At 39.5% G+C, this 21,430-nt stretch overlaps 3 protein-coding genes across 3 annotated transcripts; 2 read left to right on the top strand and 1 right to left on the bottom strand.

Annotated features, from left to right (window-relative positions):
* Window positions 1-2,816: 2,816 nt before the first annotated feature.
* Window positions 2,817-10,770, top strand: prkab1a (protein kinase, AMP-activated, beta 1 non-catalytic subunit, a). The gene is made up of 8 exons (XM_051412830.1): window positions 2,817-2,936; window positions 4,662-4,844; window positions 5,200-5,369; window positions 5,671-5,764; window positions 6,271-6,385; window positions 6,525-6,658; window positions 6,889-6,957; window positions 8,480-10,770. The coding sequence occupies exons 2-8, from the start codon at window positions 4,695-4,697 to the stop codon at window positions 8,555-8,557; spliced, it is 810 nt and encodes a 269-aa protein (XP_051268790.1). The 5' UTR covers window positions 2,817-2,936; window positions 4,662-4,694; the 3' UTR covers window positions 8,558-10,770.
* Window positions 10,771-12,100: 1,330 nt separating this feature from the next.
* On the top strand, window positions 12,101-13,508 carry LOC127370455 (phospholipase A2, minor isoenzyme). The gene is made up of 4 exons (XM_051412528.1): window positions 12,101-12,222; window positions 12,325-12,472; window positions 12,582-12,715; window positions 12,939-13,508. The coding sequence occupies exons 1-4, from the start codon at window positions 12,174-12,176 to the stop codon at window positions 13,055-13,057; spliced, it is 450 nt and encodes a 149-aa protein (XP_051268488.1). The 5' UTR covers window positions 12,101-12,173; the 3' UTR covers window positions 13,058-13,508.
* Window positions 13,509-16,489: 2,981 nt separating this feature from the next.
* On the bottom strand, window positions 16,490-18,154 carry ppp1r3c2a (protein phosphatase 1 regulatory subunit 3C2, duplicate a). The gene is made up of 3 exons (XM_051413150.1): window positions 18,034-18,154; window positions 17,815-17,898; window positions 16,490-17,652 (listed from the first exon to the last, which is right to left on the bottom strand). Exons 2-3 carry the CDS (start codon window positions 17,826-17,828, stop codon window positions 16,644-16,646), a joined length of 1,023 nt encoding a protein of 340 aa, XP_051269110.1. The 5' UTR covers window positions 17,829-17,898; window positions 18,034-18,154; the 3' UTR covers window positions 16,490-16,643.
* Window positions 18,155-21,430: the final 3,276 nt, after the last annotated feature.

Raw genomic sequence — 21,430 nt, forward strand, 5'->3', positions numbered from 1 at the left:
CATCACGGAGTTCATCAGCAGGTCTGTGAGCCAATACAGGATTTCTAATGAGACAGCGAGAGCTCTCCCGGTTTGGGCTTCGGCTTTAGACTCTTTGGCACGAGAAAAAGACTGCTTTCAAAGTCATAAAATTGATCCAGTATCAGGGTTTACCCACGCCCACTTCAGTCACTATTCTACCATTGCCAACTGACACATCAACATTTTCAACACATCAAAACTAACAACATACCATCCAACTCCATCTCTCCCATCCATTTTTAAATCCACCTCCACATGCAAGCGAAAAAACATCACATCCCACCTCCAACAGTCGGGCCAGCTTCTTCCTCGGAGCCCACTCTGTCTCTTAAGCTGACGTGAGCCAATTACAGCCTTCTGGTTTCAGGACAATCGTCTAACATGCCCGGCTCTTGGATTTTTAAAACTTGAATTTGATGAAATATCAAAGCTGTTCTGGTAAAAAAAAGTTGTATGGCACGCACTTTGATCTGCACATAAAACATGCACATTAAAATGGTTGCATCACGCATAACCTCACTGTTTTCACATTGCTCAGTGATATTTTCCCCCAAATAAGAAGCCCTCTGAGGAGAAACTAACTATATACGCTGTTTATTACAAGACATAAAGGCTGTGAAGGGAAACATTTAATTTCTTTAATTGAACACGCGGTGTGGACCGACATCTGTGTACTGCAATCAACTGTGACCATGACCATAATTTGGGGATGTGTCTGCTGTGACATTCTAGATAATAGGGCCTTGTGAAATGTAGATTCTCCTGTTTTTAAATGGTCCAGTGAAAGCTAACCTCCTTTCAGGTCACACATCTCTGTTGGACACATTTTTATTTAGCTCCTCGTTATGTGCCAAGCGCCTCCAGCGTTCGCTGCCCCCCTGTGTCTGGAGGATGTTGGAGAGCTGTTTGGGGGTCATTAGCTCTATTAAATCTGCGTCGAAGTTAGAGGAAAAGAGAATTGGTGTAGTTAGGGAATGGTGGTGAGGGGACGAAACAAACATGAATAGATACTTTTTCAGCTTTTGTTGCAGCTCAACATGACTGTAGTTACAGAAAATACTGCAACAAAGGAAAGTGAACTGTATCCGATGAGGTGAAAAAACCAAAGTCTCTAACTGAAGAAAATGTACCCTTGTCATGACCCCGTCATCAGAGCAGCTTGTTCAGCTTGTATTGCATAAGTAACAGTTTTAAATAAATCCAAACAACTGGAAAATACATAACAAGAGCACTGACAAAGAGACATTTTGAACTGGTACAGCACAGGTGTAACTAACATACACTCCATTGGGTGCGCACTTACAGAGCCCGTGTATTATGCATTCTGGCTCACTTGTATGGATTTGTTTGGAATATCAATAATGTTATTAATTACACCTGCACTTTTCCTGCCATGACAAGTCAAAATATCTGCTTCATCTATTGACAATAGCCCTGGCACATCAGCATTGCTCAGGGAAAATGTGACCACAGCAGCTGTATGCTGGCACTGTCCTAGGGTCAGACTGGGCTGCCTGACATAACGATTAGTGATTTTCTGCATCATTTCATCTATAATGAGTGTGACATTTGAGGCATTACAGAACTCACAGTAAACAAAGTTTTGAGGGTAACCTTATAAAGGCATTGTTACTGCTGGACCTTCATAGATCAAAGGCCACCTAAAGACCTTTTGTGTGAGTGGCAAGTTGCTCTCACTGACAGCACATGCTGCAATGCTGAAAGAAAGCTCATGGTAAATGTCAAGAATGGCACAAAGCTGTTGTTTTCTATCAGTAGCCTAAATTTTGCTGATACTGTTACCAACCAGAAATCATTAATCAGTGGCATGACATTAAGAACAACAGATCCAAATATATTTACAGTCTACAATATACACAGGAGTGACAAATTATAGAAAAATCCCCTCGCCTAGATGTTAAATTGGGTTGAGAACTGGTGACTGAGAAGGCCATTGCATATCATTTTCATACTCATCAGCTGACAAGTAGACCCAAATCGTGCCAGCAAAATGCCCCCCACAGCACAACACAGCCATGGATCCCCTCGCTGTGGGGGTGAAGCATTCAGGCCTGTGCACATGCACTTGCCCACTTGTCGAGAAAATGGCGAAGGATTAGTCATCCAACCATGTTGCTTTTTTCTCATCTCTGTAGACCTATGGTTTTTGCACCGCTGAACTCTCAAATGTGGATTCATCTTTGTAATGAGGGGTTGATGCACTGCCAGCCGACTATAACATCGTTCAGATAAACTCAGAAGCAACTGGGGTTGCTCATCATTTTTATACAGGCCACAGAGCATGATTGGATGTTAAATCATTTCTTAATTGCACCATGCAGTGCCGCTGTGTGGAAGTATCTGCATTGGTTATGTTTCACCACTCATTTCTTGAGGTTTTTCATTTAATTTGTCACAGTCACTATAATCTCTTCATCAGTATCATCTTAAATATGCCTATATTCTGTTCATGTGTGTTAGAAATGAATGCTCATCCGTTTATCTGGTCTTTACATGCAAGTGGAGCTGTATTTACATACTGTCACTGCCACTGTAGGCTACTTGACTCAGGCTTCCATCTAGTGTTGAGTACACAGAATTACATCTCTCTTTAAAACTTTAAGATGTGATGATTATAAAGATAAAAGATTGCCACGGATATAAACTGTAATATGATTATAATACAGCTAAAAGATCGCCACAGATATAAACTGTTTATACGATGGTATGTGCATGTGGGGCTGATCATTCAGTAGTTAAATTAAGGGATGCTAGTTTTTAAAGGTTTGAACTATTGCGCATGCGCAAAGCAGGGGGCGTGTTTGTTTAGCATGACGAAATGTTTTGTTTTCTGCTCCGGTGAAATGGGTCTGAGGAGCTAACGCTGGCAGCTACGACGGCAAACATTGTTTAAGGTAAAAAGCTTCACGACTGTGTGTATGTATAGTCAGAGCATGCATTGTTTGAACTGGTAGCTCTTCTGTGTTGCAGCCGGTAGTAACGTAAGTAACGTTAGTAGTGTTTGGATTAACAGGACGTCCAGCCGGCTATCAACACACTGATGCTAGCGAGCTGCTAACTAACGTTAGCTTTAGTAAACTAAAACGTCTGCTACCTCTTACTGCTCCTGAGGCATGGACCAAAACTAAACTATCTGCAGCCCAGCCAATAAAGGCGAGATCAAGCGATAATCTCACAAGTAATTGAGTTTATATTTGTGCTTTCAGCTTGTAAGATGAGCTAACGGAGCGTTAGCTTTGGCTGGGGGCGGGGGGCTAATGTCAACATAACGTTGCGCCTATCGTTAGTAAAGTTGACATGAAGTCGACCGTGGCATATTGCGAGATCATTATGCTGCATATTATTACATCTGTATATGATCATTGTCAGAACACCATGTCTATTATTAGAAACAGCTTCATACTGTCATACAGTGGAAAAATACCCGGGAAAAACTGCTTTTATTCTTAATGGCATTAATATAAAATAAGAGCTTTTAGTAAATCGTTATCTGATCAGACACTGACAAGAAAGTAAATATTTTTGGTATATTACACCAGAAAACCGAGTATTTGAACTGTTTGAACACGAGCCCTCACATAACCTTAAACTGTGTATTAGTATTAATGACTGTTATTATAAAACAGTACTGCATCACCAAAAATGTTCCAATCACACTAACTGGGAAAGAAATGATGTTGCTTTTAATTAAGTCTTTTCCCAGTTTTAAACAACTTTTCAAGGTCAGCTCTGGTAGTTGGTTTCATTTCATATGAAACTCAATTTGCACTGATTTGAAACATCCTGGAAATAGGTAATCCATTACTGTAAATGCCATATCTGCATTTAATTCTGTCAAGGTTATGTTACCCTTGCTTACTTATGCACTGAAGTAGTGATATCATGCAGAAGTAACTTGTATATAAAAAAACATGAGCCAAAAACAAGAGATGGAAGCCAATATACATCTTGATTGTTTCATGCAGTAGCTAAATAAAGGTAGGGAAACTGTTCAGAACTAACAGTGATATATTTTGACAGTGGTTAGTAGTAATGTATGTGATATGTAGTGAATAGGGTATCAAACAAAACACAGGTCCTTTAATGAGAGTAGATATCATGCTGAAAGAAATGCTATGCAAGGATAATTCTGAGCCTAGTATAACAAAATGCTTAAAGTAGAACAATACGGGCGCCTGGCGGGTGGTGCATCGACAAATGCTCGTCCAATTCTATTCAGTTCCTGCAGCTGCAGAGATTGTTTTATGATCATACAGTATGTTTTGTTCTTAAAGCCGTATTGTGCAAAGACCTGGTAAATTCAGCTGTCAGATGTGGAGTATAAGCCTGCCAAGTCCCTCTACGTGGTTGTGAGTCTGACCCACGGCTGCTTGTGATTTGCCACCATTTCAGTTAACTTATTCCTGCCAGTGCCCTCATTGTAAATCATCATAGATAGCCCTCAAGGTGTAACATTTTTTATCTTTCTCATTTGAGTCATGCGGTCTTAAAAAGCAACTTTTGTTGCCAGTGCTCCAGTAGCTGCTATTAATGATTAATTACCTTATTTAAAAAAGAAATGTCAGATATTGTGCATTGTTCTCTGAGTTGCTGCTTAGCTGTAAAACTCCTGCTCACAGTGACCTTGCACCAGCCCACAAGAAGACAAAGCCATGGGGAATACAAGCAGCGAGAGGGCTGCCATGGGCCAGGGGGAGAAGGCTCAGCGGAGGGACAGCCGGGGTACCAAGGAGGGAGAGAGGCCAAAAATTCTGATGGACAGCCCCGAGGATGCAGATATTTTTCACGGTGAAGACATGAAAGTAAGTTGTGCTGCTATCACAGATAGTTTATCTGTTGCCAGCATGGTTCTGCCCCAAGACTTTTTATATGTCTGATAAATTATAAATCAGTTAGTTATGCACTGTTTAAAATTTTTTTTGCACTCCATGTTCCTTTCTTGCATACTGCGTATAGTGTATATATTTTCATTATAGTTATTTATTTTCTATTATATCTTTATCATTTTATTTTATTATTCTTTATTGGATTTTTACACTTATCTACTTTTTGCACTACTCCCTTGTGCTGCTGTGTCAAACTTGAATTTCTCCCACAGGGGATCAATAAAGGAACATCTTATCTTAATTAATGCTTGTTGTTTGTTTGGTATTTTAGGCTCCTTTAGAGAAAGAGGAGTTCCTTGCATGGCAGCAAGATTTGGAAGCAGATGACAAAGGGCCGACTTTAGACCGACCAACGGTCTTTCGCTGGACTGGAGATGGAAAAGAAGTCTACCTCTCTGGTTCCTTCAACAACTGGGCCAACAAGATACCCCTTATTAGAAGGTGATCAGGCGTCCTAAACTCAAATTTTTTTCTATTATAATTCCAGACTCATTACTAGCTGTTTTGTAGGAAAAGGTTAACCATTTGCCATTTCAACTAACAACAGTCAACACTCATAAAACAGTTAAGTTAATATCCAAAATTCCACTATATCTCTGAATGGTTTTTATGCCCAGTTTAATGACGAATGAATGACTTGAACTAGCGGGCATACATATTATTGATGAGGTTAAAGATCTATGGAGAAGTACTGTGTTAACTCTCTTTTGTGCCAAATGCTCTCTCTTGTCATCTGTCAAAGTCAGAACACCTTTGTGGCCATTGTTGATCTACCTGAAGGGGAGCATCAGTATAAGTTTTATGTGGATGGCCAGTGGACCCACGACCCAGCTGAGGTCAGCAGTTATTCTCCATTATCTAGACCATATCTATTATGCTATGTATATAACAAGCAATTAGGGCTGCAAAATATGGTAAAAACATCATATTGGGATACAGATAATGCGATTGTGATTGTGCGATCAGTGTGGGACTGCTCACTTTTGCATCACAAATACATTTTTACCTATTAAAATTATTTTTATGGGGCTGTACCAAACAAACATGTTCTCTTAAATCTGGAGAAGAAGATTTGTAGGCCAGGGCACCTTTTCAGAACTACAGTACTTCAATATAATTCTCTTTTGTCACCCCTGCAAATTGGATATAGCATTTGGCGATGATGCCAATATGTACATATTATCAATGTGCAGCCCTACAAGCAATTACAGTTTAATTATTGTTCACCTGTAATTTGCTTTGCCTTAGACAGTGGTTATGAATAATAGAAATGATACGGTGTCTGGCTGGTTTATACTTTTGGTATAAGTTGTGAATTTGATTGTCTCGTGTTTCCTCACAGCCAGTTATAACCAGTCAACTTGGGACAGTCAACAATGTCATCCAGGTGAAGAAAACTGACTTTGAGGTGTTCGACGCTCTAATGGTAGACTCGCAGAAATGCTCTGACATGTCAGGTGAGTGCTCCAGATTCAGTGATGTGTATCGCAGTGCCTTTTTTGTGAAAAGGGGGCTTTGATTTATAAACAGGTCTGTGGCAAGGTTTGAAAATGATGTTCCACTCTCTCTGTTGCCTCTCCTCCTTTCCCCAATCAGACCTCTCTAGCTCTCCTCCCGGGCCGTATCACCAGGATGCCTATGTACCTAAACAAGAAGAAAAGATTAAGTCTCCACCCATACTCCCACCTCACCTGCTACAGGTCATCCTCAACAAAGACACTGGAATTTCTGTAAGTAGCTCAGTTATTTTCCTGAAATAATGAACTTCTTGTTCTCTATTTTGTGCTGTAACTGTCACATGATATGCAATATATAGACAATGTATTACAAATATTTTGAGGTTAATATTAGGTTTTTTGAAAAGCAGACCTTTGTCAAGCATTAAACAATATCTCTATGTATCAAAGGATCTACAGAATTAAGTAGAAAACATGAGACATGTTTTTTTTTTCATATCCAGTGTGACCCTGCATTACTCCCAGAACCCAACCATGTCATGCTCAACCACCTCTATGCTCTCTCCATTAAGGTAAGGTCTGAAGTTGACTGACTCACACGCAAAACATATTTTTGTTTTGCTATTATTCAGCGCCATGTGGCTGCTGGAATGTGGGAAAACTTTCCGTGGCGACACTTGATAAATGACCAGCTTTGTTAGCATTTTTAATAGAAACTGTGAGCTGCTGCAGCTGATAGCGAGCTTGCATGTAGCTTGCGCAGCAGATCGTATCTATGGAGTGCCAACAATGATAACAAGCTGCTAATAGGCGAGCTGAAGGACAGATAATTGCCCCTTTTCCCACATTGTGGCAGGAAAAACAAACTAAATGTGCATGCCGAGCTATAAATACTATCAGCTGTGTCAGAAATTAGGGGAAAAAAATACAACACACAAGCAAGAGTCTAAACCACACACGGTATTTTCCATTTCACTTGACAGCAGTAGTAGTAGTTCTTGACTTAGTAGGCTTAGTTTGTAAGGTTTGTTTTTGTTTTTTGTATGTATCTTTCTCTGGCAAGCAACTCAGCCATCAGGAGCTTTGAAGCTGTAACAAAAAACAATTATACAGGAGCAGATAAAATGCTGCAGTGTACCTATATAAACCAAAAAATAAACGAGACCATTCTTGTGTTATTTTCAAGATGCTGAAAATTCCCAAATCATGCTGACTGCTGACTCCCTTTGTTATGGCTTACAACTGCAGCTAAATGGCATGCTTATTGGATCATTTTATAGCTATTAGACTGAAATAAGCTTAATAGAAAGCCACATTTTTTCCTGCAAAATATTAGAATAAACAGGGCACTACAAGAAGAACTATGGGACTTTGGGGAGTGGGGATACCTCACCTATACTGCGTGCAAGTGGAATCAGAGCTTTTCCCATCTAACAAGAACAACATGCTAAAAGGAAAAATGTCCCATCATTTACAGGAGATCATTTTAACTAACAATGGGTTGGTGACCCCCATCAATAAGGCTGCACCTTCTGCAGCTGCTTCACAATATAAGCCCTCCTGTGACTCACTGGTGAAAGACCTTTTAAAAGAAAGGTTCACAACACTAACCTGTCCGTACATACACTGAAACAGTTTTTAGTTTCTGTAATTATTCCTTCTGTTCATACTGCACCGTAGTCCCTCTTGTTGGAAAGTGCGGGTGAAGAAAGTGAGTTGCAATCTGCAGCTACACCACTAGATGCCACTAAATCCTACACATTGGTCCTAACAGCAGTAGACTGTATTGCAGCTTGATAGCTACAGAATAGTCTCTCTCTATGAAATTAAGAACAGGGATATAGGAGTGGTAGACATTATATTGCCTCATTGTTGACAGGGATTAGTGAGCAGAGCGGGTTGTCAAGATTAGTGGGTGGTCCTCCCACTAATCTCTGTGGTTAACAGTATAGTGGCACTGCAAATAGTACTTACTGTATTACTGATAGTGTTGCTCCCATTGGCCCACTTGTATCTAAGCTGTAAGCACGCATTTCATTGTTTACAGTGTATTTGAAGTACATTTTTCCTCCATGTTTTCTTTCTCCTTTACAGGATGGCGTGATGGTGCTCAGTGCGACACATCGCTATAAGAAGAAGTATGTCACCACCTTACTATATAAGCCCATCTGATTGAAGACTGACTTTTTAATCCTGTCCGAGTGTGTCAACTGTACACTGAGTATACAACATATTAGCTCCATCTGTTCTTTCCATAACAGAGAGAGAGAGAGCGAGCAGGTGAATCCAGGCTATATTGCTCAGACATTTAAAAAAAAACATGGCCCGGAATGTCAATGTGCGACCACTTGTATCCTTTACCCAAATTTGAGAAAGGCCAGCGGTCGCCTGAATGATCCCAGATTAACCTAAAGCTAATCAGAGGTTAACAGCTCTGAGATTATATCTTGTACACTCACTGTATATCCAGCTATTGTACACATCTGTTTAGGATCATAAACGCCACTCAGTCGCTCCAATCCTACATAATCTGCCTTTATTTGTTCACGGATTGCCCTCTGTAGTTTGCAGCAGCACTATCTTTGCTTAGTAGACATAGAGTGGCGGTAATTACGAGGTAGGACAATATGTCTGTGATCACAACAGATGTAAATGTAATGAGGATGATTGGTAATGCTGGGAAGATCTGACTGAAAGTCCTCAGATATATGAGGTTGCTGTGGTGTTTCCCAGGAGGGAAAGACGACAGATGTACAATCAAGAATGTGAATGTTAAGGTCAAAGAAAGAAAAAATGCACTGCAGTAGTTCTCCACTGTTTTTTTTTTGCCTGTTTATTTAATGATAATCACACAGCGCACAGCAGATATTTTCTAAGTATTCAGTGATGTATTTTTTTTTCTACTTTGGTTGATGATGTGGTTTGTTTTGTTCTCCCTCTGTAGTTAGTTCCAGTGTTGTGGTCCAGACCATTCCAGTCAAGATGTAGACAAGTTAAGACCAAAACCATAACCAGTTTTAATTTTTTTAGAAATGAATTTAAGAATGACTTTATTAGTTTTGCACTATGATGATAAACATTTATTTTTGAAGTAGGTAATGCATACAGTGTATGTACACTTACAGCACAACAGTATATCGGAAGAATAATGCTTATCATCCTTTTGAGCGTCTGAGCAGGTTTAGCAGTCTTCACACTGATTTACCACTACACAAGTAACATGATTTCCCTTCTTTCATACAGTGTAAACACATTCCAAAAATAAGAGTCCCACCAGGTAAATTGTTAATTGTTTAGTAGCATTGTTAAGGCACGTGTCCACAGGATCAGTCTTTTCCAAACTGTCCATTCACATTCTATGTGAGCAGCCGTGCAATGCATTCTGGTAGCGCTGCAGCGCTTTTTGAGGGACAGGATGCCATGTTTTCTGCCCCTCATTTGCATAAGGTATAGGTCTCTGCTACTTCATGCACATCAGGGCCGTCCTGCAACGCAACTTGCCACATCTGGAAACTCATAAAAAACTTTGAAACTATTTGTAATGTTGTCTATGTAAAATGAAGACAGATTCAGGAACTGCATGGCATATTTCTCACTTAAAATGTCTTCAGGAACACATTTCGGTGAACTATTTCCGTAAAATAAGAGAACGTTTCCAAACGAGCTGCCATGTTGGTCCATTTGGAAATCCCGGAGCAGAAAGCGTTTGTCCAATCAGATGCAGCCAGCAGCGCCCAATGCTGGGAAGCGGAGCGACCCCTCGCGTCCAAAATCTCCCCTGTGGACACGTGCCACCAGTTTCTGTTAAGTGACGTTTGAGATGAATTCATGGTTGAGGAGAAAACATGTATACATGAAGATATTTGACAATTAAACATACAGTAGGTAAAAGACAGTCATATGACAAACACTGTCTGAAAGAACCACCGATTGTTCTGAACACTGATGAAGGGACGAGCATAGGCTCATGTGACTGAGTACTGTTACTGAACATTTCTTTTTCATAGTTGGCCTGTACTGTTAATCGTCTGTCTGCATTTCATTAAGTTTGAATAGAACGGATTTTGAGTTAAAGGTATGACTTTACATCAATTTATCATCAAATATCGTGGTATGATTGCCACTAACAAATGAGACCATGATGTTCATTATTTTAGTTCTATGTTAGGCCAGTAGAGGCTGACAATCTCCTCAGTGAAGGTCTCCTTTGTTTGTGTTACTTCTGTTAGTGTCCGAACTACCATGGTAATGATGGATTGATGTGAAAATGTTAGAACCTTAAATAAATTGCAGTATCAATAAAATGTTGTTGACCCTTTGAACCATGTGTGAATCCATTTTCCATTTTGAAAGAAATTTGTATTAAAGATTAATTTACAAATTCATATGCAGTTCTGTTTTTTTTTTATTGTCTTGTAGCTCTTTAGGTCAACAATAAGAATAATTGACTGACTTTTGTGTTTATGACAATTATAATGTAAATATATATTTGTGTATTGTCAGCCTCATTCGAATACTCCAGAGATACAAACAAAAATGTTAAATATATGTAAATTTTTAATTTTTTTTACATTTTGCTGCTTTTTTAACATCTTATACGTGTAAAGTTTAAAGTATTATTTAGTAGTATATTCACTAACCTATAATAAATACAATCCCAACCTAAAAGTCCCATGGTTGGAGCCTAAATAAAAACAGAAATAGCACTGGTATAAATTGACATATGTGCTGGAAATGCTGACACATTCTCTTCCACAGCTACTGTACATTATGTCTGCCTTTGAACACTTTGCTCCCAGCATGTGAGGGCTCCTTATATCATCAACATTGCACTTATAGTCTGGGATTTTCCATGTCTCTATACATATGGTGGGACATGTCTTGCTTGGTCATGTGTTGTCTTTATTTGACATGAAAGTGTTGCACAATTTTGCAAAAGAAAAAATTTACAGAAAGTTTATTTGAAATAACACTGTAAGATTAACCTTACAGGAACAGTAACTATACACATTTTCAGATTCTATAAATGCAGCATTACAGCTATTAAAAAACTGTATTTTGTAAATTGCTGTCTGCTTGACAATGATCATTTTCCCCATTATACATTATATTGCAGTACTTATGACAAGGAAAATAAGACATGAATTGATATGATGGCGTCACACACTGACCAGGGTTTCTCAACCTTTTCCGACCGTTGCGCACATTTATATGCCGTGACCAAAGCAATTACGGCTGTCAGGTGTAAAATTACCCATTGCACAAATCTATGTTTTCAAAAGACAAAATCACTCAACCGAGGCTACTTGATCTGCTACATTAGTTATTGTAATTACAGAAAATATCTTATTGGAAAAACATTTATTCTGCATTCGTATTTAGATCTACATTAACATACACAGGGATTGACAACCGTGGGTTACATGTTCCAAAAGACTGTCATTTACCAGTAACTAGTAAAATAAAAGACATGGGCATGTAAACATTACACCTATTGTGAGATTATTGAACATCTCAAACCACATGCGATAATATGCTGCTTTGACAGCCTCACAAACGTGCATCCGTAACCCAAGGCTGAGCAACTAGAGTCTATACAGAACATCAAACAAACTTAACAACCATTCTCAGGGTTCAGAAACGTGTACAGAGAGTGTGCATTATGAGGCGTGTGACCCTGTTTAGTATGAACAGCTGCCGGCAGGTCCCAAGGTCCCATACTTGATATATAAAGAGGGCCTGATGTTAGAGTTAGTGCTCCTCTGTGACTTGTCTTTTGACTTACAGGATGAATACCCTCCAGGCTCTGTGTCTCTTGGCTGCAAGCCTCTCGGTTGGTGAGTACAACTTGAGTAAAGCCTGTACTCATGGTGGTTGTGAATAGATACATCTGCTGGCAGTAGCATAAACATCATCCTGATTGTGTTGTTGCTTTTCAGCCCAGTCCTTGGACTACAAGGCACTCAACCAGTTTAGAAAAATGATCCTGTGTGTGATGCCTGATAGCTGGCCTGTTTTTGACTACGCTGACTACGGCTGTTACTGTGGGAAAGGAGGCTCTGGCACACCTGTGGATGAACTGGACAGGTCGCAATCCATTCACTCTGCTTCATACTTAGATTACATAACAAAAAAAAAAAAAAAAACTTGTCCAGTTTGTTTCAAAAATGTTCTTGTTCGACTTTTTAACCTGTAGTTGCTGCTACGTCCATGACCAGTGCTATAATGATGCTATGCAACACCCTGAGTGCTGGCCCATCATCGACAATCCTTACACCGAGTTCTACGACTACAACTGCGACGAGAACAACAAGAAGGTCACATGTGGCAGTGAGTACATAGAGACAACTTGATCTTATAAACATGTTAATTTGCTCATTAAACCTGCAGTAATATGCAGTTTTTTAAAAATTGTATTCATTCAAGAATATGTAAATTCTGATTGATGAGAAAAACTGCCACTGTTCCAATAAATTGATACTGTTTGGTTAAAATATGGCAATGGTTTTTGGTCTTTTGGTAATCAGAGTGCTCTCCCCTTTCTCTTCTTCAGGCTCAAACAACGAATGTGAGATGTTCATCTGTGAGTGTGACAGGAAGGCCGCCGAGTGTTTTGCCAGATCACCTTGGAACCCCGAGCACGAGCACCTGCCCAGCGACCAATGTCAGTAGAGAACCAACGACTGTTTCAAACATCCATTTTTGTAGAAGTGACAGAAACAATTTGCTTCGGATCCATGGATTATTCAAAATACTTACGAAGGCCGTATCCCTTTGCCAGTGTCGTGTATGGTGGCACATTGTGATTTTGGTGACCTATAAGCAATTGTCATACCCTCCATGTGCTGAATTACTCTTGTGCTCGTAATTGTAAAAGTTCACCTGACAATAAACACAATTAGATATGCATCTCTTATTTTAACTCGAAATCAATTCTAACTCGTTTACTAATTTATTTAAGAGTATGATCTTACTCAAGTTACCGTAGAGAGCACTGTGGTGCACCTTTTTCTTTTCTAATCTGTAAATGTAATCTACAGTGTCTATGTACATACATATATGTAATACTTTCACTTAATCAGATAATAGAATAGCATTTGAAATAAAAGAAATAGAAAGCAAAGTTTGTTGGATTTTTATTTCACTTCTGTTTTGTTCTAATGCCTATGAATGAGTATTTTATAGTGTTTTAAATGTTTTTTTTGAGTTTTAAGTTGTTTTTTTTACTAACTCAGTCAGTTGTGAAGGCACTTTGTTAATCCCCACCTTTCACATTTCCTGAATGTGGACCAAACATGGTGTCATTTCATAAACAGCTTGTTTTCTTAGTTTGTCGATAAATAGATAGATAATATATCACTTTTATTATAATTTATTTGCACATACATGTCTATACTCTGTATAGAAGCATTTTTATCTCTTTTGGAATGCATATTTTCATACTTTGAAACATTATTGCAAGTGGTTTACTTTTAATTAATTTGCTATTGGAAAAAAACTGAACGGGTAGACCACACATTACTTTAAAATATATAGACCCATTATCTAAAAGCTAATTTGATGGAACACTGACTCAGAAGTCATCCCCTCTGACACTTACTAGGCTTGTCTTCCTGCCTGGCAAATGTACAAATACAATATTAGCTAGCCACAACACAGTGTTGGGTAACTAACTGTCTCTTTGCAATTGCTGTTGTAGAGTTATTTCTCTAATTTCTTCCCCTTTTCAGTTGTTGCACACAGCTCTTGGGACACCAGATGGTTGCAAGCGACATTTTGGTTGGTTTTGAAGCTATTTGGCACCAGAATAAAACAAATGTGGTCACCGCTGCCTAGTGTCTTGGCTTCAGCTAGCCACCACTGTTAGCTCCCAGCAGCTCGCTCATTGTGATCACAGCTGTGGCTGCAGCCCACTGGATCAGTCTTCAGGCCATTGTTCAAACAACACTGAGCATCAGCACTGTAAGCACCAGCAGCTGGTAGCTGGCTGCTTGCCATCAGCCAGCTGTGGCTGCTGCTGGCTCAAAGATAAAATGGGAGAAATGACAAATGCAAAGAACAAAATGTATGTATGCTGACCACTGAAAAGCTTTTATCTAACCTTGTGTGCATATCCTTGTAATTATTTTCAGCTGGTAAAAGTGGCTAGTGCCCCTGCTTCTGCCTCCCTGACCAGGAGTATGAAGCCATGTCCACATTGGTGTACATAACTTTAATGCCAACAGTGGAAGATTAAAAGATTAGTATAATATCACTATGTAGCACATTATAAGATGCAAGTAGTCCAACAAGCCTCCACAAAAAAAAGAGAAAAAAGCTTGTGTGTCAGTGCCTTGCTAAACAAGCCATATGAGCATATTCCAATCTGCCACCCCTGTTAGCAGTCATCAGCCAGTGGAGTTTCAAATAATAAATACCGTAATAATTTTGTTATTATTTATAGTGCCAACTAATTTAATATCCAAGAAAGCAGTCGCACTTATTGTACCACTATGAAATGGGAAACTGAAGTTTGACGCACTCATTCCTCTGAGGGACGTTGATTATTTACCTACTGAATTTTTTTTTTGGTAGAATATATATATATATATATATATATATATATATATATATATAACTAGGCACAAAACAAAGAAAAAGAGAGAGAGGGCTATGACTTACAACACTGGTCCCTGGCAGGAATGTTGTTTGCGCCTTAATAACGGCTATCAGGATGCCCATATTACTACTATATTGTGTAATGACTGCTTTGTGTGACTGAACTGTCTTTTTGTGATGTATTATGTAACTCGTTCTCAGGTCTCCTCTTACATGTTGACTATCCTAAATAGACACAGTTTAACTGACTCTGACAGGCCTTTTATTTGATGTAAACCCTTTCTCTTACTTTGCACAGGTTGTGGTTTTGGGCGTTCGTAGGATGTGTCCTATCTAGCCCCACTTCCTTCACCTCATGTGGGTGTCCTCTTTCTCTTGGTTTGGTTTCTGTGTATTGCTGCCAAACGGCTTTGTACTTTAGCTCCTTTGGTAAACCACTGATTTTAGCTTTGGTTGCAGCTCCTCCTGAACTACATACCTTTTCTACATCACCATTTTGGAAACTTCATAGTAGATGAAAAAGGCATAAATCAGTGCACCATAGTTGTGATAATGTGTCTTGTTCCATGGTTCTGTTTACGCTTATCATTCATTGGATGTTAAGAGTGGGGCAATCTAACACCTGATACCCTACCAACACTGTTGAGTCTCATGAATAAATAAATGCTTTTGGGTACAAGGTGTGTAAACCTGCTACACCTTTGCGAAATGCTCCCATGCCACATACAAGATTATATCACTGGGAGGATACTAGCCTGGGAAAAAAGAAAGAAACAAGTCTAACAGAAAAATGACTAAGAAGGAGTGGAACAAGAGAAGAAGAGGCAGAGACAGTCTCACTGTGACTGCCACAGTATCTAATGATGACTCCACCCTTGCATGTATACACAGGCCCACGCATTATCCAAAGTACATGCTGGCCCTGATGCTGCCATGGTTACTTGCTGTTTGCCATACCAATCACGTACAGTACAAGAAGTAACAATTCCCAGCGTGTTGTTCCACTTTTCACAGCAGGTGGGGGAGTGTCTGGAACAGGCTATCCCTTGCAAACCATGTGTGCCCAGAAGACCTTTCACTGTTGACTTCTTCTGTCTGGTATGCATGACGTACCACATGAAAAGGCACACCAGACATCTGAGCCCTTGCCAAGATAAATAATGTCTGTGTGAAAGAACATCATGAGCATAGGTCAACCATTTGTTCATTCACTGTGTTCGGAGAAAACAGGTTTGTATCTCTGAGATCAAAAGATTCTTCGAATAAAATAATCTTTTGTGTGTATTGATGCATGTGTTTACTCTCAGACAAATACAGGTCTCATGTTTTCACTTTCCCTCGTGGGCCTAGGTTTCTTAATCAGGGCTTATGTGCCATGCTACGATGCACAAATACCCATTATAGTGCAGTGTAAACTCTAAGCTTCATTTGTAAATGTGCATGTATCCAGTGATTTAACTAAGAGAAACAAAAGGTTGTTTTTTTTTAAAAAAAGGATTTAATCAGAACAATGCAGTATGTGTTATTCACATTTCAACAGGGCAGTTTTCAGAGTCTATACATCCCAAAAAGCAGCAATAAATATTAGTTAATAAAATAGTCACATTATTTACACAGTCCCATAGCTCTGTTGAGAAGTTATGGCCTACATTCACTGGTCTTACTTAGTTGAACACAGAGTTTTGCATTCAGCCCTGACTCTACTTGATAAACTCTTCTGAAGATACTGAAGCTCAGCAGAGTTCTGCACACCGAGGGACACATGTGAAGGCCAGGATGTTGGCCGATATTGTGACAGTGTGGGGTACGAACGGTTGGCATCGCCTTGGTTAGCATTTGATCCATCTTTTTCCATGCACACCCTGTAATTCTGCCCCCTGTTGTCGTCCTTGTGTGGCATTGCGCCAGGTGCAGGTCTGAAGTACACACAGAACTCAACTCGCTCCTTTGGATCTATGTTCTTTGGTAAGCTTAAGTCAAAGGCAAAAACATCCATATCAGATCCTCCACAGCGCTGCTGCTGCAGGAATGTGCAGGGAATGTCATGATGGCTCCGCCAAGAGTCAAAGGTCACCCTTATGTGCACAGCCTTTTCAGTACTGACATGGGAGACGTGCACTTTGCCGCTCAAGGAGTGCTCTGAAATGCTGCAGCTTTCCAGCTGTACACGCATCTCTCGCAGGCGTGCAAGGGATGCTTTTAAGTCAAGCATTGGCTGAGGGAAACCAAGCCTCAACCTGCACGGCTGCTGTTTGTTTGAGGTCGACTGTTGGCCTTGCAGTTTGGCTGGGGAGGGTTTCATCATTAAAGTAGAAGCAGGAGACGAAGGCTCAGGGATAAAGAGACGCACAGCAGTGAGAGCCAATCCCTTAGCGTCTGCGAAAACCACACGCTTCTTGCTCAGACCTCCGCTGTCCCTGCGGAAACAGCTCCGAGGCCCAGAGGGCTGCGGTGAGGATGAAGGGTAAGGGGAAAAGCTGGAGTGATAGGGAGAGCGAAGGCTGGTCCTTGGCTGACAGTCGGTCGACTGACAATGGGTCTGCGTGGGTTTCAGGGGAGACATGGACAGCAGCTGATAAAGAGGTTGGCGCCGGCTCAGGCTCAGACACATGGCTAGGTCGACTGGCATCACAGCTGGCTGGGGGTGACTACCAAAGGCATGGAGAACTCTGGGAAGGAAGACATCATGGGGTTAAAATGAGATCTATCGTTACAAGGCATGGTTGCACATATTTCTGTTTTAGCATAATTCTGCTTTGACGGCAGGTAATGTGATTACCAATAGCACAGCGTCACTGCAGTAAAAGGAGTTCAGTGACAGTATAGCTTACCTTGTACAATTCATCTTCCGACTGTCGTTGTTACACTGTAAGTCTGTTCTCTTTGTCAGAGGGCTGCAGCAAATTCAGAGAAATCTTAAAATAGAAATCAGATTTAATGAATAAATGAAACTTAAAATTAAACATCAGTCCAAAAATGAGCTGTCTACATGACTGCAAACAGCTCCTAAAACACAAAAGGTGTATTTTTTTAATTCAAAATATACTTACAGACTGCAAATAAGCATGTGTTCCATCAGGAAGAAAGAAGAAAGAGTGGATCGTGGCTCTACAGTGTCTCTCTCTGGAGCTTATGTGTGGGGTTTAGAAGTGAGGCTGAACCTTCTGCAAAACTACATTTACATATGGGTGGAGTTTAGCCAATGAAATGAAGCTCCTGTGTTTTTGTCCTGCCCCTAAAGAACTGTTGGAGGAAGGTAGGCAGAGCCTCTTTCTGGAAACACCAAACGTTTTATTTACTGTTTCGCAGCATGTACAGTTCGTGATAAAGAATAAAGTGAAACATACAGACATTTTTACATACAGTACAGCCCAAAGTCTCTCGGGAAAATGAAGAACACAAAAATGGAAAGCTTTTTCAATTTACATTATTTAACCAGTTTCAGATAAAGGAAGGCTGAAAGTGCATTAACCAAAATAAGAATTTAATTTTTTTCATTAAATATGTGTAATGGTCATGTTGAAATCAAACTTTTTCATTTCTGTCTTCTTCCACAATTTAACTTGTAAATCATTCTGGTAGGCACAGGGCTTTCATTCTGAGATTAGGAAAGGGATGGACCTCAAGAGAAAATAGTAATGCATAAAAAGAAAAGGCCCAACATTATGCTTTGATGTTGCTGAAGGAGAGAATGACATTGGTGTTCGTGGTTAAGCTAAAACAGAATATTGATATTCAAATATTGTCAAATTTGCTTAAGGCCTTTGAGCATATTAACAGCTTTATACCGAAGCACACATTCTTGTTAACTTGTAGATAAGTTTACAGTGGAGCATTTTGTTGGGATTAAATTTTGATTTTTAGATTTAGATTACACGTTTGTAGCTTCATTTCAGTATGTCTATCTGTCCAAAGAGGTTGCATGAATTTAATAGTTGCATGGGCCCGTAGTTTGATTCTGTGTAGTTCATTTATGGAATCCTGCTAGATTTGACGTCATCTGAAAAGGACAACCTTTCACTGACCCACTGACTGACTGACTGCTGCTGCTTGATAAAGTTACGTGAAGGCCTGTGTGTTAAATTATCTAGATAATGGTGAAAGGAATCTGAACAATGGCTGAGGCCCATCTATTGAACTAACTGAGACATGTGATCCCATTACAAGCTAAGACTGCTTAGTTGTTGTTGCTATATAGATTAAAGTGTATCACTGACGTAACCAGTCACAACTCTAAGCGGTGAAGAGGTCTTAAAATGTATGGAAAGAGTCTTAAAAATAGTCATAAAATGTACTAAATTAAACTTCAGGATTCCTGTATATACACTGTTTTCACATATTACTTAACGGTAGGGTAAGCAATTCTGGAGAAACCCAATACCATGAAAAATACTATATTTTATAATATGATCAATTGTGCCAATGTTAGTTTTACTGTAACAAAGTGAAAAAAATGTCAATGAGTGAAAACAGTTTCAGGTTAAGACCAGTCTGGGAGTTTTCACCATGTTGCCCCAGGCAGCTATAACAAAACATTCCAGTGGATGAAGTTCAGCAGCTAATTGATACACATTTAAAAGAATTTCTAGGCGTTGCCCAGGGTTGGTTACAGAAACTGGTTAATTCATGACAGGCTCAAACAATCAAAATCCATTATGTTCTCAAAGCAGTTTTTGGGTTCTAACCACCGATCGGGGCCCTCCCAGTTCGGGGGTCCAGCACTCTCTTACACAGAAGATTTATAGACTGACGTGTGTCTAAAGAGGAAATGGACCTTTTGATAAATATATTGCAATAATATATTGCATCACTTTGTGAACCTGTGACCTTCTGGTATAGTCTTCATATTACTATGTGCAATTCACATAGACTAAATGCCTATATGATAAAATGAAAATAAAGTACCTATATTTTATGTGCAAGGTGAATCAGTATCTTATGCTTATCCATATAAGCCTTGAGTGCTGCAAATTTTTCACTTCCTGTCAGAGAAAGCGCAGATAAAGGTCACATACTTGGATGTCGACAGCCCAACATGCCTTTCATGCAGACTTTCACCTGTGAGGTGAGGTCACACAATTAAGCAGTGAGTAAGAATTTACACATTCCTTCCAATACTGTCACTGTATGTGTCTTCAGTCTCAGTTTATTGGTCTGCCTGTCCTCAAACAACTCTGGTGGTAGAACATTTCAACCAGCTCCTGATGATGTCAAGATGAGCGACAGAGGAATAACATAAGCATGTTGGTATGTGTGTCTGGATGTGAAAGTGATGGGATCTTTTCTTTTTTTTGGCATTGTTTGGTCCCACTTGCTTGCTCTCAGGATGTGTGTATTCATTGCAAACAGTGTCCACAGTTTAATGTGGTTTAAAGTAGTTTTTTAAGTTTATAAAACTGTATAAGGCTACCATGATAAGGTGTATGCTCCTCCTTTAATGCACACCTCATTGTGGATTATCCCACAACCAAAACATGCCAAAAATGTACAAGTAGAGCGTCCATGTCTGTGTCACCTCACGGCAAGAAGGTCCTAGATTTGAATCCTGGCTGTTTCTCTAGGTGCTTTCCCTCCACCATCAAAAACTTGTAACAAACTCCAATATGGAGTTGGACCCAAGGCTGCCCACTGCTCGTAGTACTACATGGGTCCAATGCAAAGATTAAAAAGAATTTAAAAAGTTTTTAATTGAATTACCATATGGGGATCAATGAAGGACAACTTAACTTATCAAATGTTTTTGAGGTCATGAATTAGCAGTCTATGAAAAACAAGTTAGCGGCTTGTTTGTTAATCGTAGGTTTGTAACTGTTTCACCATGGTTAAAACAGGTTGGCTCAGTGCCCCGAATGAATTTAGAGCATTGATAAAACTTGAGCCAGACAACATTTTTATACAATTGAGCAAGTGTTCAGCAACACCATTGAATAAATATGGCTAAATAATAAATCAATATTCCACCACAAGCTGTGCCTCCACAAAATGCTTTATTTTTTATTCATTTCAGAATGTGCCTAACTTCACCAGATCAGATCACATTAGAGCAACATGTTTTAAACTCTGTGCTGCCAGTGAACAGTTGACGCCAAAAGCCTATTAGGTAAAATGATTAGATTTCCAGTTTTTGTTATGGTTATGGTTGGTTACAAACCAATTTAATTAGGGTTAATTTGTTTCTCATAGAGAGCACAAGTGAAAATTATTTTCTAAAGTAATTCAAGTAATAAATAGCCCCATTGAGCTTGAGAAAATGTATTAAAATGCTTATAGTTTTAAATTCAATGAATGTACGAAGAATCAGTTAGTTTAAGAATACCTCTGTGAGCGTCATTCCCTGCAATTCCTTTGTCTATGTTTAAACAATCTATTTCACACTGTGTCATATTGACCTATAACTCCAGTGTCAAATAAACTTTCTTTTCCCACTTCATTACATGGAAATCAAAC

This window comes from Dicentrarchus labrax, unplaced genomic scaffold (assembly GCF_905237075.1).
Source record: "Dicentrarchus labrax unplaced genomic scaffold, dlabrax2021, whole genome shotgun sequence".
Lineage (NCBI taxonomy): Eukaryota > Metazoa > Chordata > Actinopteri > Moronidae > Dicentrarchus > Dicentrarchus labrax.

Excerpts from the sequence above, each read along its gene's own strand:
- LOC127370455 (XM_051412528.1), top strand. The coding sequence starts at position 12,174 with ATGAATACCCTCCAGGCTCTGTGTCTCTTGGCTGCAAGCCTCTCGGTT. Across the intron at positions 12,223-12,324 it reads GGCTGCAAGCCTCTCGGTTG|CCCAGTCCTTGGACTACAAG; the intron begins GTGAGTACAACT and ends GTTGCTTTTCAG. Across the intron at positions 12,473-12,581 it reads CCTGTGGATGAACTGGACAG|TTGCTGCTACGTCCATGACC; the intron begins GTCGCAATCCAT and ends TTTAACCTGTAG.
- prkab1a (XM_051412830.1), top strand. The coding sequence starts at position 4,695 with ATGGGGAATACAAGCAGCGAGAGGGCTGCCATGGGCCAGGGGGAGAAG. Across the intron at positions 5,765-6,270 it reads GGACCCACGACCCAGCTGAG|CCAGTTATAACCAGTCAACT; the intron begins GTCAGCAGTTAT and ends GTTTCCTCACAG. Across the intron at positions 6,958-8,479 it reads TCTATGCTCTCTCCATTAAG|GATGGCGTGATGGTGCTCAG; the intron begins GTAAGGTCTGAA and ends TCTCCTTTACAG.